Here is a 15,666-nt window from a genome sequence, read left to right as displayed (position 1 = left end):
GTGGCCCAGGTCCCAGAGGCTTTCAACTCTGATACTGTTTCTACTTGTCATGTCACCTAATTGATTAACAGCATCACTCCCTAATAGCTGAAAACAGGAGTACTGGGAGGGGCATTACTTTCAGTCAGCATTAGCAATCAATGTGTTTGTTTTGGTGCAGGCTAAGTGGATAAGCAGGGTAAACAACACTACTCAGTTCAGAAGGCCAAGACTGAACACTGTCACACACTCCCAATGGCCCAACTGTCAGCTGACAGACCAGATTGCCCCAGGTTCAATTTGCAATATTTGCTCAGTTAGCTTATCTCAGCCAAGGGACCACAACGAGCAGCAGGCAGCAAGAGGAAGACCTAACTCAATTGAGGCTCCTTTCATGACTCCATTCATATCTATCCAAGCACAGCCTGTACTACTCCAGCAATAGAGTTTCTTCCCATCCCCACACCCATCACATCGAGGTTTCGGCAAGGGCCCATCCTTGGCATATCCTCTTTTCTGTCCACGAGCTACTCTTCTGTGACATCATCCATAGGATGAAGCCCAGTTTTCTCACACACGCCGACAATACCCAACTCTACCTGTCCTCACACGGCTTCTGTGCATCAAGACTGACATCCACTCTGGGATGTGCCACAACTTTCCCGACCAATTGTCTTCAGCCACTGACATAAACTCCACTCCACAGCCCCCACTCGCACCAACACCACCCATGCTCTCTTTCGTGACCATTTGGAAACTTAGCATTTTGTTCAACGTGAGCCAAACATTAAACCCAACATCCTTTCTGAAACCAACAATACTTACTTCCACCTTCAGAAGGTCACAGGAAAGGAGGAGGCCATTCAGTCTCTTCAGCCTGTTCTGCCATTTAATTAGACCAAAGCTGATCTGGATCTTAACTCCATCTACCCACCTTGGCTCTGTAACTCTTGCCACATAGCCTAACAATAAAAATCTATCAATCTCAGTGTTGAAATTTTCCACTAACTTCGGACTCAGCAGAGTTCCAGACTCTGGAATGAGGGTTCCAGATTGCCACTACTCTTTATACGAAGAAGTATTTCCTGTCTGTGCGAATTAGATTCATTTGCATCCTACCTGTGCCACTGAAACCCTCATCTATGTCTCCATCAACTCACACTTGACACCAATGCTCTCCCTGCTGGCCTTACAACTTCTACCCTCATAAAGAAATCAACTTTTTCAAAAATTATTGTCACTTTTTAAAAATTTGTTCATGGGACGTGGGCATTGCTGGCTGGGCCAGCATTTATTACCCATTCCTAATTGTCCTTGAGAACTGAGTGGCTTGCTAGGCCATTTCAGAGTCAACCACATTGCTGAGAGTCCCCAGTCACAGGTAGGCCAGGCCAGGTAAGAATTACAGAGATAAAAACAAAAAACTACTGCGGATGCTGGAAATCCAAAACAAAAACAGAATTACCTGGAAAAACTCAGCAGGTCTGGTAGCATCGGTGGAGAAGAAAAGAGTCGATGTTCTGAGTCCTCATGACCCTTCAACAGAACTGAGTATAGTTAGGAGAGGGGTGAAATATAAGCTGGTTTAAGGTGGGGGGCGGGGGGAGAGAAGTTGAGGGTGGGGTGGTTGTAGGGACAAGCAAGCAGTGATAGGAGCGGATAATCAAAAGATGTCACAGACAAAAGGATCAAAGAGGTGTTGAAGGTGGTGATATTATCTAAGAAAAGTGCTAATTAAGATTGGATGGCATGACACTCAAGGTACAGCTCTAGTGGGGGTGGGGTGGAAAGACTAACAAAGTATTAGTTGTAGATTTAAAAATAATGGAAATAGGTGGGAAAAGAAGAATCTATATAAATTATTGAAAAAAAAGGGGGAAGAAACGGGGTGGGGATGGGGGGAGGGGGAGTTTAACATCTAAAGTTGTTGAATTCAATATTCAGCCCGGAAGGCTGTAAAGTGCCTAGTCGGAAGATGAGGTGCTGTTCCTCCAGTTTGCGTTGGGCTTCACTGGAACAATGCAGCAAGCCAAGGACAGACATGTGGGCAAGAGAACAGGGTGGAGTGTTAAAATGGCAAGCGACAGGGAGGTTTGGGTCTTTCTTGCGGACAGACCGCAGGTGTTCTGCAAAGCGGTCGCCCAGTTTGCGTTTGGTCTCTCCAATGTAGAGGAGACCGCATTGGGAGCAACGAATGCAGTAGACTAAGTTAGGGGAAATGCAAGTGAAATGCTGCTTCACTTGAAAGGAGTGTTTGGGCCCTTGGACGGTGAGGAGAGAGGAAGTGAAGGGGCAGGTGTTGCATCTTCTGCGTGGGCATGGGGAGGTGCCATAGGTGGGGGTTGAGGAGTAGGGGGTGATGGAAGAGTGGACCAGGGTGTCCCGGAGGGAACGATCCCTACGGAATGCCGCCAGGGGGGGTGAAGGGAAGATGTGTTTGGTGGTGGCATCATGCTGGAGTTGGCGGAAATGGCGGAGGATGATCCTTTGAATGCGGAGGCTGATGGGATGATAAGCGAGGACAAGGGGGACTCTATCATGTTTCTGGGAGAGAGGAGAAGGCGTGAGGGCAGATGCGCAGGAGATGGGCCGGACACGGATGAGGGCCCTGTCAACAACCGTGGGTGGAAAACCTTGGTTAAGGAAGGAGGACATGTCAGAGGAACTGTTTTTAAAGGTAGCGTCATCAGAACAGATGCGACGGAGGCGAAGGAACTGAGAGAATGGGATGGAGTCCTTACAGGAAGCGGGGTGTGAGGAGCTGTAGTCGAGGTAGCTGTGGGAGTCGGTAGGCTTGTAATGGATATTGGTGGACAGTCTACCATCAGAAATTGAGACAGAGAGGTCAAGGAAGGGAAGGGAAGTGTCAGAGATGGATCATGTGAAAATGATGGAGGGGTGGAGATTGGAAGCAAAATTAATAAATTTTTCCAGGTCCCGACGAGAGCATGAAGCAGCACCGAAGTAATCATCGATGTACCGGAGAAAGAGTTGTGGGAGGGGGCCGGAGTAAGACTGGAACAAGGAATGTTCCACATACTCCATAAAGAGACAGGCATAGCTGGGGCCCATGCGGGTACCCATAGCCACACCTTTTATTTGGAGGAAGTGAGAGGAGTTAAAGGAGAAATTGTTCAGTGTGAGAACAAGTTCAGCCAGACGGAGGAGAGTAGTGGTGGATGGGGATTGTTCGGGCCTCTGTTCAAGGAAGAAGCTAAGGGCCCTCAGACCATCCTGGTGGGGGATGGAGGTGTAGAGGGATTGGACATCCATGGTGAAGAGGAAGCGTTTGGGCCAGGGAACTGGAAATTGTTGATGTGACGTAAGGTGTCAAGAGGAATCACGGATGTAGGTGGGAAGGGACTGGACAAGGGGAGAGAGAAGGGAGTCAAGATAACGAGAAATGAGTTCCGTGGGGCAGGAACAGGCTGACACGATCGGTCTGCCGGGACAGTTCTGTTTGTGGATTTTGGGTAGGAGGTAGAAGCGGGCCGTCTGAGGTTGGGCAAGTATCAGGTTGGAAGCTGTGGGAGGAAGATCTCCAGAGATGAGGTCAGTGACAGTCCTGGAAACAATGGCTTGATGTTCCGTGGTGGGGTCATGGTCCAGGGAGATGTAGGAGGAAGTGTCTGCAAGTTGACGCTCAGCCTCCACGAGGTAGAGGTCAGTGCGCCAGACAACAACAGCACCACCTTTGTCAGCGGGTTTGATGACAATGTTGGGGTTGGACCTGAGAGAACGGAGTGCAGTAAGTTCAGAGAGAGACAGATTAGAATGGGTGAGAGGAGCAGAGAAATTGAGACGGCTAATGTCATGCCGACAGTTCTCAATGAAAAGATCAAGAGAAGGTAAGAATCCAGAGGGAGGGGTCCAGGTGGAGGGAGAATATTGGAGGTGGGTAAAAGGATCCGTTGAACGGGGAGAGGACTCCTGCCCAAAGAAGTGAGCACGGAGACGAAAACGGCGGAAGAGTTCAGCATCGTGCCGAGACCGAAATTCATTGAGATGAGGGCGTAAGGGTATGAAACTAAGTCCTTTGCTGAGCACTGAACGTTCAGCATCGGAGAGGGGAAGGTCAGGGGGTATAGTGAATACGCGGCTGGGGCTGGGATTGGAAGATGGGGTGGGGATGGAGGGACAAGCAGGGGTGGAGGGTCCCAGATGGGTGTTGGTGTCGATGAGTTGTTGGAGCTTGCGTTCCTTGGCACTTGAGAGAAAGAGAAAAAATTTCTTGTTGAGGCGTCGGATGAGGCGAAGAATAAAATGAAACTGAGGGCACGCGCAGCTTTGAAAAAGGGTGCGGCGGTGCTGCTGGAGGGAGAGGTTGAGTGTGTTCACATGGCGGCGCATGGCACTGAGTGTGGATCTCAGAATGCGACGGGAACAGCAGTCCGAGATACGTTTTATGTCCCGGAGATACCTGTAATCCTGGGTGGGTTCGAAACAAGAGGGATGGAATTTCAGTTGAAATCCACGTGGGGTGAGTCGGAGACGGAGACAGTCACTGAGAAAGGAAATATGGCTGTGAAAGCGGGTTTTAGTAAACACCTTGTCAAACACCAGGAGAGAAATGGAAAGCAATGAAGGTGAACAAGGCAGAAGAGACAGACGGAAATCCTGTCGGAGAACAGAGCAGTACTTCTTCAAGGAAGGCATTTCTTGAAGAGAAGTGGCAGTCAATTAAACACAGATGAAAACAAAAAACTACTGCGGATGCTGGAAATCCAAAACAAAAACAGAATTACCTGGAAAAACTCAGCAGGTCTGGCAGCATCGGTGGAGAAGAAAAGAGTTGACGTTTCCATGCCCATGCCCACGCAGAAGATGCAACACCTGCCCCTTCACTTCCTCTCTCCTCACCATCCAAGGGCCCAAACACTCCTTTCAAGTGAAGCAGCATTTCACTTGCATTTCCCCTAACTTAGTCTGCTGCATTCGTTGCTCCCAATGCGGTCTCCTCTACATTGGAGAGACCAAACGCAAACTGGGCGACCGCTTTGCAGAACACCTGCGGTCTGTCCGCAAGAAAGACCCAAACCTCCCTGTCGCTTGCCATTTTAACACTCCACCCTGCTCTCTTGCCCACATGTCTGTCCTTGGCTTGCTGCATTGTTCCAGTGAAGCCCAACGCAAACTGGAGGAACAGCACCTCACCTTCTGTCTAGGCACTTTACAGCCTTCCGGGCTGAATATTGAATTCAACAACTTTAGATCTTAAACTCCCTCCCCCCATCCCCACCCCGTTTCTTCCCCCTCCCTTTTGTTTTTTTCAATAATTTATATAGATTTTTCTTTTCCCACCTATTTCCATTATTTTTAAATCTACAACTAATACCTTGTCAGTCTTTCCACCCCACCCCCACTAGAGCTGTACCTTGAGTGTCCTGCCATCCATTCTTAATTAGCACTTTTCTTAGATAATATCATCACCTTCAACACCTCTTTGATCCTTTTGTCTGTGACATCTTTTGATTACCTGCTCCTATCACTGCTTGCTCGTCCCTAAAACCACCCCACCCTCAACTTCTCTCCCCCCGCCCCCCACCTTAAACCAGCTTATATTTCACCCCTCTCCTAACTATACTCAGTTCTGTTGAAGGGTCATGAGGACTCGAAACGTCGACTCTTTTCTTCTCCACTGATGCTGCCAGACCTGCTGAGTTTTTCCAGGTAATTCTGTTTTTGTTAAGGATTACACATTTCCTTCCCTGAAGGACATTAGTGAACCAGATGGGTTTTTACAAAACATCGACAATGGTTTCATGGTCATCATTAGACTTTTAATTCCAGAAGTTGTTACTGAATTTAAATTTCACCATCTGCCATGGTGGGATTCGAACCCAGGTCCCACTAGTACTAGTCCAGTGACAATACCACTACGCCACCACCTCCCAAATGCTCTGTATCTAGTGTTCTACATATTCCTCCTGTCCCTTCAGGTCTTCACTGGAGGCAGATCCTACAACCCCCTTGAGTCCGCTCCCTGGAAAGTGGGCACTAAACCTCCATGCTTCCAAAACATTCCGCACAAAGCCTTTCAGTCACCCCTCCTCAACTTTCACTATCTAACTAGCCATCCCTTTCCTTATACATATCTGTAATGCACCTTGGGACGTCTCTCAATTGAAGGCACCATCCACAACCTCTACTGAAAAGCACGTGTTTGGAAGGATATGCAATGAGTGCGAATAGGGTAAGACTGGACTGTGGAACTCTTCCTGGTTAAATAACCTGCCAACACTTGCTATCTAGAGTGGTGCATGATCAGTGGGCATTTGGTAGAAGGCATCCAGAAGTTGTAAAACTACACTCCAACCCGGGTCAGTCACTTCAGACAAAGAAGGGAGAAAACTGGGCGCAGGGAATGAACGATTTTCACTCTAAGTAAAACCCATTTTTAAGGATCAAACGCAGGAGGCGGGGGAAAAAGAATGAAACTCAAAGCAAGTGTTCAATTGAAACGACACTCACACTGCTTGCTCATCCAGCTCATTGCCAATCTTCTGCGACATGTTCTTCAACACTCCAATACTGCCCGATACCAGCTCCAGCTGATCATCCTGCTGCTCTGTAATCAACTGTGTGAGGACATGAGACAAAAAAAATAATGACAAGACCCAGGAACAGGGGTCATGCCTTACCAAGCTAACACCCATGCCCCCAACCCCTCCCATTAACTGCACCGGCCTCACCTCACCAGCTGTCATCATCCATCGCCAGCACTGGCCTCACCCAGGCTGTTAGATTCTGTCAGCAGACTAGCCTCCCCCCTGCTAGATTCCCATCTCCTATCACTAGCACTGCTCTCCCCCTCAACATACTGTTACCCGCCTGCACAGAGCCACCCCCACAACAGTCCAAAGCTGCCAGAGGCCGAGATCAGGCCTTAAAGCAGCAGTTTTTCCTTTTCTTCTCAACCCAAACTGCTGATCATTTGTTGCTAGTTACAGTTCCACGGGCCTTTGCATTTGCTCTAGCAGTTCATGCAACTGGCCGCAGTGACTGGCGGCAGGCCATTCAGCCGTGGGGCGATTGCATCCTGGCTTTGTGCTCAGTGTCCACAAACATACTCCCTGCAGCACACACCTTGCTGGACATCTATCAGCAGCAGGAATCCAGCTGATTTCATCCCCAGCCTTCTCCCATACCTGGCAACGAGGCCAGTTTAATGGTCCTTCTGCTGAGATCTGTATGACCAGCACAGCCTGGGAAATCTACAATCTGCTGTTGTCCAGACGATATAATTCAGACAGTGCCTTTACCTACCCATTACACACATACGTACTCACAAACCCCACCCTCCCTCCACTCCTAAGACATTCTAGGCAATTAAGTACCATGACTGAAACCCACATCCAAAGTCTAACCAACCTCCCCAATCCCTACCAGGAATGCTAAAAGAAACCCTGACAGAGCCTCCACTCCTGTTTCCTGCCCAGCTCTCAGTCTGCAGACACATTGCTCACTCCCTATCCAGGTACCTGCTGCTGGATGTGCTGGTCCTCAATGAATTGCGAATTTGCTGCCTGCAGCTCTTGGTCCAGCCGGCTGTATTTATCTGAAGTGGAGTTCAGTCCCTGGCTTCCCTTGGTGCTCAGCAAACTCTGCACACAGACAGCAAAAAAGAAACATTAAAACCATTCAATGGATTTTACAGGCCTTGGATTTTGCTGTCTGGAAAAGAAAGACTTGTACTTATTAAACCACAGTGGGTGTCACAGAAATATCTCAAGGCACCTCACACACTGTGAATCACTATCAGGTGAACAGGTTTGTTGTAGCTATTGTAGCTATTTTCCACGCAAAAAGATCCTTCATTAAAAACAATGAGAAGAACTTGCATTTATATTGTTCTGTTCACAATTTTAGGATAGCCCAAAACGCTTTACAGCTAACTATATACTTCTGAAATGTAATCATTGCATAATATAAGGAAAAGTGGCAGTCAATTTGCACACAGTAAGGTTCCCAAATAGCTATTCTTCATTGAAATAATGCCTTGGAACTTTTATAACCACTTGAGAGGACAGATGGGGTCTCAGTCTAACACCTCACTGAAAAGTGGCACGTCTGACAGTGCAGTACTCCCTCAGTACTGCGCTGGAGTGTGTTAGCCCTGGATTACGGGATGCTCCTGGAGTGGGATTTGAGCCCGTGACTTTCTGACACGTGTCAGTGTTACACACTGAGCCATGGCCGACACATTAATGACCAAATGATCTGATTTTGGTGGCGCTGGTTTGAGGAAATCATGCCCAGCACACCACAGGAACTGGACAGTTGAGGCTCACTAGATTTCTGTGGCATACAACATCAAGCTGAGGCCATCCAGCTGGCAATCAACAGCTGGAATACCCACACATTTTCCTCCCGAGACACTGAGATTCACTTGAGCACCCAACAGCCACCCCAGCTGAAATCTGTCAACTCAGCCCATGATCGAACCTGCAACCTTCTGACCTTGGCATCCTGGCACCACACCAGCCTGTGCCAGGTCATCAGAGGAGTTCCTCAAGTTCGAGTGCCTTCTGAAGGAAAACACAGTGGAGTTAAGAATGTCACGTTAATGAAATTTCAAGTTTGGTTAACTGTGCTGAATAGGGCAAAGTGGGTAAGCGATCTGCACAGTAGGTGCTAGTCTACCTGCATTTCAACTTGGGGGGTGGGCGGAATCCCCTTTCTTCAACTCTTTAACACACTGTGAAATGCCTTTAATTTTCCATGCAAGTGATTTCAAACTCTGGGAATGGAGTTTTTGGCTAACCTGCATAATATTGAAGATAATGTTGACAATATCCATGAATATCCAATCTGGGAAACTGACTGGAAGGTTAAGGCCTATATTTTTCCCACTGAGATATCTCATCGTTATCCAAAAGGCTGTGAGAAGTCCCAGCTTTGCTGACCAGTACTCATGAATTTTCATACTGTGCCCCTGTGCTGCAACACAGCACTGGTTGAAAATAAGCAAGAGTCAAATACAGGCTACTCACCTGTCTGTTCTTCTGTTCCACTAACACCTGCATTGAGGAACTGGACATGTGATCCTTCATTTCCTGTAAATGCAATGAAAAGGTTTGGTATTCATTCTAGCAGATAATGGAAACACTCACCAGAAATAGATATGAACAACTGCAGTGAGCCGGTCTCTCCCTCTGAGAGTTTAGGGTTTACATCTATACATCAGCATCTTGAGCCAAAACCAACCCACTCAGCCCCACTTTTAAAATGTATCGTACTCTGCACTATCCTGTCAAACACTCCTCGGGCAGTTACAGCATGGGGTTAAACACAGAATAAAGCTGCCTCTGCACTGTCCCATCAAACACCCACAGGGCAGATACAGCACAGGGTTAGATAGAGAGTAAAGCTCCCCTACACTGTCCCATCAAACACTCCCAGAACAGGTACTGCACGGGGTTAGATACAGAGTAAAGCTCCCTCTACACTCTTTCATAAACATGCAGCAGAACAGTATCTCTACCGCATTAGTGACATTCTTGCACTTCCCACATCAGTTTCCTGTGATGTGTCCCACACAGCCAGCATTCCAACACTCATGTGACCTCTCCATAATTCCCAAACAGCTTTGAATCAGGTACTTAGTGATTTTCCCACTGATTTTCACACCCTCTCTCTCTCTGCTTTGCTGACTGAAAGCTCAACCTCACACTGTAGGGCTAAATCAAGGCTAAAAACCCATACCTGAGAGATGATTCTCAGAAAAAAAATCATAAAATCCATTAAACCGTACTGCAGCAGATATTGCACCTGTTCCAGGGTTTTCCCAGTTGTGCCTGTCTCCCATAAGGTAACAGCAATACTGTACTTAAAAGCGAAAACAGCTATACAACATCAGATAACTGGAACTTCCAACTTCACAAAAAATTCATTCTTGCCTATACCTTGCATTCATTGCCCACACCTAATTGCCCTGATGACTGGCTGAAGTAGACAGCAAGCTAGGGCCAGTTAAGTGTCAACCATCTCCAAGTGAGACTGAAGTCCCAACAGGCCAGACTGGGTAAACACGGCAGATTCACTTCACAAAAAGGACATTAGTGAACCAGTTGGAGATTTTAAAAGATAATTCAACATCTCTGTGGGATCACTTTTACTGATACCAGTATTTTAACTGCTAAAATGGAATTTGGCTTAGTCCAGGCTCTGGCTTGCTAATCTAGTGACATAACCACTGTGATGCCATTCTCCAAAGAAATTCTAGACACAAACATATAAGATAAAGAAACTGTAGCGTAAGTTGGAGCACAAAAGCACATTGCCTCCTACCTCTCCACAAAAGCTTTTAGATCCTGCTCTGCATCTCCAACATCCCAGATGCCAGCAGGGGGGGAGCCAGAACAAATATTTCCACAGCCCAGTCCCACTGAATCATTGCTATCAGTAACCATCACTTCCTCATTTACCTGTAACACATCAACAGGACTTACCTTTACAACTTGCTTTGTACTGGTGATGAATGCTTTCCTTTTGCTTAGTTCTGCTGGATCAAGGTTAAACTTCCGAGGATTCGTCTCCACAATACGTACGCTGCAGTCAAGGTAAATCGTGTGTGTTTACAGTGGAATGGCAATTTTATACTCCACGATCTGCATTGATAAAGCACCTTTATGTGGTAAAATGCCTCAAGGAGCTGACAATCCAACGAAAAATAATTACTCAGATAACTGCAGCACCTTTTACAGCTGTACACTCCAAAACAAATTTTGCAATTTGACATAACAGTGGCACCACCAAATAAATGTGTGCACATACTCTTAACACTGAATCTCTCAACGCTGCACCTTTTCCTCCTCCCTCTTTCCGCACCACACAACTTCCCAGTCAAGGAAGTAAGAGGTGACCTCCTCTCAAGTTGTTTCTCTCAAGACCTGTCCTTAGTTGCGAGGATGACTCGTTCTGTGATCTCCCATCCCATGACTTCCTTTTGATGCCATGCCACCATCACAGATGGTGCAAACCACTTACTGTAAAGACGGCAAATCCGATTTCACCATTGCCTATAGCCACCACTACAGAAAATCAGTTTGTTCTAACAATTGATTTTTCCATGTGCTAACACGGAGTTGCATTCCGTTCCCAAACTATACTGAAGTAACTCACCTTGAGCACTATCAAGAAGCTCAATTTGCTTAGCGAAGCACAAGTATTGTTACAATATTGTTGCAAGACAACATTTAATTGGAAACTGGTCTACTTCTAGGCTCTATTCTAGTCTGTCAAATGTTAGCCATTAGAAACGCTGATATTTGGGATGTATTCAGTAGCTCTGCTGTATTTGCATGTTGCTACTTTCAATGTGTGCTGAATCTCACCTGCAGCTGGCTTCAGATACAGGAGAATACATGGCCTGACTTGCACTAACCAGCTTGATAAACACAGCTATCTCCAAGAGCTTCTTGTAACACCGCACAAAGTTAGCTCTTGAATTTCTAGAGGTTTTGACAGACCACGGCATCCTAGTTTTATGGACAACATGGCCTCTTAAGACATAGCCGCTAAACTGGACATGCATGTTTGATACAAACATTAGAAAACTCCAGTTATTAGCAATTGCAGCATCAATGAGGTAAAACTGCTACATTGTTGTTAGAAGTGGCTTTGAAGGAGGAACACTTGCAATTAAAGGATATTAATAGTCTCATCGAGGTCCTCCAGGTCCCACTCGATACTACGGAGGCTATTCCGAAGCTCATTGGTTGTCCAGTCACACTCCTCCTTGCTGGCAGAAGAGGGTTCTGCTAAGAGCTCAGTCCATCGCTGGTACAGTCCTTGAGAAGTGTTCACTGCTTTCTGCACTTCGCTGGAAGAAAGGACACAGCATGAAACTGGTACGCATTGGCTCCTAGTTCAGGTCTTGAAACACAATGCTCACACCCTCATAACCTCAATCGTGCATTTTCAAGTAACTTCTTAGAGTCAACCATGGCTTAATGTTCTCACCTCAGAGTCAGAATGTTATATGTTCAAGTCTTTACTCCAGGGACCTGAGAATAACCAGGCTGACACTTCAGTGCAGTATTCAGAGGCTGCTGCAGTGTCAAATTGTGGTCTTTCAAAGGAGATATTAATCTGAGGTCCTGTCTTTCCTCTCGGGTGGATGCAAAGCTCTCATTTAAGACCACTGTCATACCCTCTGGCTCTATACATACAGAATCATAAAATACTTCCAGCACAGATGGAAGACATTTGGCCCTTTGTGTCCATGCCAGCATTCTGAAAGCAATTCAGTTAGTCCCACTCCCCCACTCTTTCCCCACAGCCCTGCAATTTTTTTCTTTAGATAATTATCCAATTCCCTTTTGAAAGCTATGATTGTTCCTGCCTCCACCATACTCTCAGACAGTGCATTCCAGATCCTAACCACTTGCTGTGTAACAAAGCTTTGCCTTCATGACACCTTTGGTTCTTTTGCCATTCACCTTAAATCGGTGTCCTCTAGTTCTCGACCCTTACACCAATGGGGACCAGTTTCTCCCTAGCTATATGGCTTAGGGTTTTAACATCATTTTTAAATCTCCTCTCAACCTTCCCTTTGCTGAGGAAAATCACCCCAGCTTCTCCAATTTGTCCTTGTAACTGAGTCCCTCATCCCTGGAAACATCCCATAAATATTTTCTACACCCTCTCTAATACATTCACATCGTTCCTAAAGTCTGGTGACCAGAATTGGACACAATACTCCAGTTGAGGCCGAAACAGTGTTTTATAGGGATTCTTCATAATTTCCTTGTTTTTGTACTCTATGGACAGTTATAGAGCCCAGGATCCCATTGTGCCTTTCTAATCACTGTCAACCTACACTGTCACCTTCAGGAATTTGTGTACACTCCCAGGTCCCCCTGTTCCTGCACCCCCTTTAGAATTATACCCTTTATGTGATATTGCCTTTCCTCATTCTTCCTACCAAAATTTATCATTTCACATTTCTCTGCCTTAAATTTCATCTGCCATGTGGCAACCCATTCCACCAGCCGGTCTGTGTCCTCTTGAAGTCTATCACTATCCTCCTCACAGTTCACAGTACTTCCAGGGTTTGTGTCATCTACAAATCTACAAATTTTAAAATTCTGGCTGTAAACCCAAGACTAGATCATTAATATACTAGATCATTAATATAGCTCAAGAAGAGCAGTGGCCCCAGTACTGACCCCTGGGGAATCCAACTGTGTACCTTCCTCCAACAACCATTTGTTATCACTCAGTCAAGCTGCTAGAGTCCCTTTTATTCCATGGGCTTTAACTTTGCTGACAAGCCTGTTATGTGGCACTTTATTAAACGTCTTTTGGAAGTCCATGGGCATCACATCAACCACATTACCCTCATCCACTCACTCTGTTACCTCATCAAAAAACTCAAGCAAGTTAGTTAAACACGATTTACCTTTAACAAACCCGTGCTAGCTTTCCTTAATTAATCCACACTTGTCTAAGTGATGGTCAATTTTGTCCCGGATTATTGTTTCTAAAAGCTTTCCCACCTCCAAGGTTAAACTGACTGGCCTGTAGCTGCTGGGCTTATCCTTGCAGCCTTTTTGAACAAGGATGTAACATTTGCAATTCTGCAGTCCTCTGGCACCACTCCCGTATCCAAAGAGGATTAGAAAGGTTATTGTCAGTGCCTCTGCAGTTTCTACCTTGCTTCCTTTGGATCCATCTCCATGCTGTCCTGGTGACTCAACAACTTTAAGTACAGGCAACCTTTCTAATATCCCCTCTTTTATCCATTTTTAGCCTATCCACCACCTCCTCTTTCACTATAACTTTGGCAGCATCTCCTTCCTTGGTAAAAGCAGATGCAAAGTACTCAGTGCCTTCACCATGCCCTCTGCCTCTATATGTAGATCACCCTTTTAGGTACCTAATTGCCCCCACCTCTCCTCTTACTATCCTTTACTACTAATATGCCTATTGAAGGTTTTTTGGATTCCCTCGTGGGAATGTACCTCGACTTTACCTGAACTATCTCCTCTTTAAAGGCAGCCCATAGTTTTATTACAGGTTTGCCAGCCTCTCTTGGATTCCAATTTACCTGGGCCAGATCCATTTTCACCCACTGAAATTGGGCCTCCCTGAATTAATTATTTTTGCTGTGCATTGATCCACTGACCCATCCCATTCCCCAGCACCAGATTCAGAAGTGCCTCCTTCCTCACAGAGCCAGTAACACACTTCAGGAACCCTTCCCCTTCTCTGCCCTTTACAATATTACTATTCTGGTCTATATTAGGGTAATTTAAGTAAATCTCCCTTTTAGTCACTACATTGGCTCCACCTTTCTTTAAATTACTTTTTTCTAATTATGTTTAAAAAAGATTTTATTTTTATGTACTGTCTGTATTCATCTTGGGTCTCTGCTGTATTATGAGCCTGACATTTATTCCAAACCTCTTTTTTTCTGTTTTATTTTAGTAATTATATCTTGAGTCCTTTAGACAGCTCCAGCTTTGGATGCCTTTGTCACAAAGGGGAAAGGAATGTGTCTAGTCTGTAGCTGAACGATCTCACTTTCAAGGTCTCACATTATTTAATCACTGTTTCACTGACCAATTTTTGATTCCAATTCACCTGGGCCAGATCGTATTCGAACTCAGCTTTTGTTCCATTGTTTGCATTCTTGCCTCTGAGTCAGAAAGTTGTGGGTTTAAGTCCCACTCCAGAACTACAGCACAACAATCCAGGCTGATACTCCGGTGAAGTATTGAGGGACTGCACCTCTGTCAGAGGCGCTGGCTTTCAGATGAAACATTAAACTGAAGCCCCCGTATTCCCTGTCAGGTGAATGTAAAAGATCCCATGGTACTATTTCAAACAAAACTGGGGAGTTCTCCTCATTGTCCTGGCCAACATTTATCCTTCAATCAATATCACAAAGACAAATTATCTGATCGTTACCACATTTTTGTCTGTGGGAGCTTCCTGTGCACAAGTTGGCTGCTGCAAAACTTCCTACAATAGTGAACTACACATCACTGGCTATAAAGTGCTTTGGGACACCCTGTGGTCATGAAAGGTGCTATAGAAATGCAAAGTATCTTTTTCTCACTGAAATGTCCACTCCTTCAGTTGAGCATTTTTAAGCCCAATTATTTCTAATCCTTTTCCACTCCATTCTAAACCTGTTTTCAAATCACTACTGCCCAAGTGCTCCCCACTTTATTCCTCATCAATATAATTTGAGTGTTTATCTTATTTCAACTCATCACTTTAGGCCAATTCTACCTTCACACCCATTTTCTGGTGTATGAAGGAAGGTGGCTGCAGAGCCAAACCATTCAATCTACAAACAATGCCCTGGAAAGTACACATAGGTGTGTGTGAACACAACCCTATCCTCACTAACCACAGCAGAAATCAATGAATCTGAGCAGGAACCTTGCCCTTTTCGAAGCTGAGGTCAACTGCAGCACCCAGCTAACTCAAACAGGCCGGAGAATGTTCCAGAGTTTATTTACCAAAAACAATCAGAGAAAGACCTATTAGCTCTACTTTTAGTTCTCATCGGCAAGTTAACGTTTTACTCTAAAGCAGAGGTTAGGAAAACACCCATAAAGATGGGAGGACCTAGGTTTGGCAGGATGGGTTAGAGAAAGAAGTCTGTCTCTTCTTCTAGACCCTGTTTCTGTCCAGCTTCACACAAGAGAGACCATCAGTCAGATTGACAAC

At 45.7% G+C, this 15,666-nt stretch overlaps 1 protein-coding gene across 2 annotated transcripts in view; it reads right to left on the bottom strand.

Moving 5' to 3' along the window:
* The window catches only part of LOC144676262 (syntaxin-6-like), a 40,263-nt gene extending 28,595 nt beyond the window's left edge, over positions 1-11,668 (bottom strand). For both annotated transcript variants that reach the window (XR_013575285.1, XM_078536742.1), the window contains exons 1-5: positions 11,634-11,668; positions 10,431-10,525; positions 8,973-9,035; positions 7,461-7,583; positions 6,451-6,557 (exon numbers count right to left, since the gene is read on the bottom strand). Coding sequence is in view for 1 of the 2 variants with exons in the window: in XM_078536742.1 (XP_078392868.1) it covers positions 6,451-6,557; positions 7,461-7,583; positions 8,973-9,032 (290 nt within the window). In the remaining variant the exon portion in view is untranslated. The remainder of the gene's footprint in view (positions 1-6,450; positions 6,558-7,460; positions 7,584-8,972; positions 9,036-10,430; positions 10,526-11,633) is intronic.
* Positions 11,669-15,666: the final 3,998 nt, after the last annotated feature.

This window comes from Cetorhinus maximus, unplaced genomic scaffold (genome assembly GCF_964194155.1).
Source record: "Cetorhinus maximus unplaced genomic scaffold, sCetMax3.hap1.1 HAP1_SCAFFOLD_1468, whole genome shotgun sequence".
NCBI classification, from domain to species: domain Eukaryota; kingdom Metazoa; phylum Chordata; class Chondrichthyes; order Lamniformes; family Cetorhinidae; genus Cetorhinus; species Cetorhinus maximus.
Note: the sequence above shows the minus strand (reverse complement) of the source record. Positions and strands in the feature narration are given on the sequence as shown.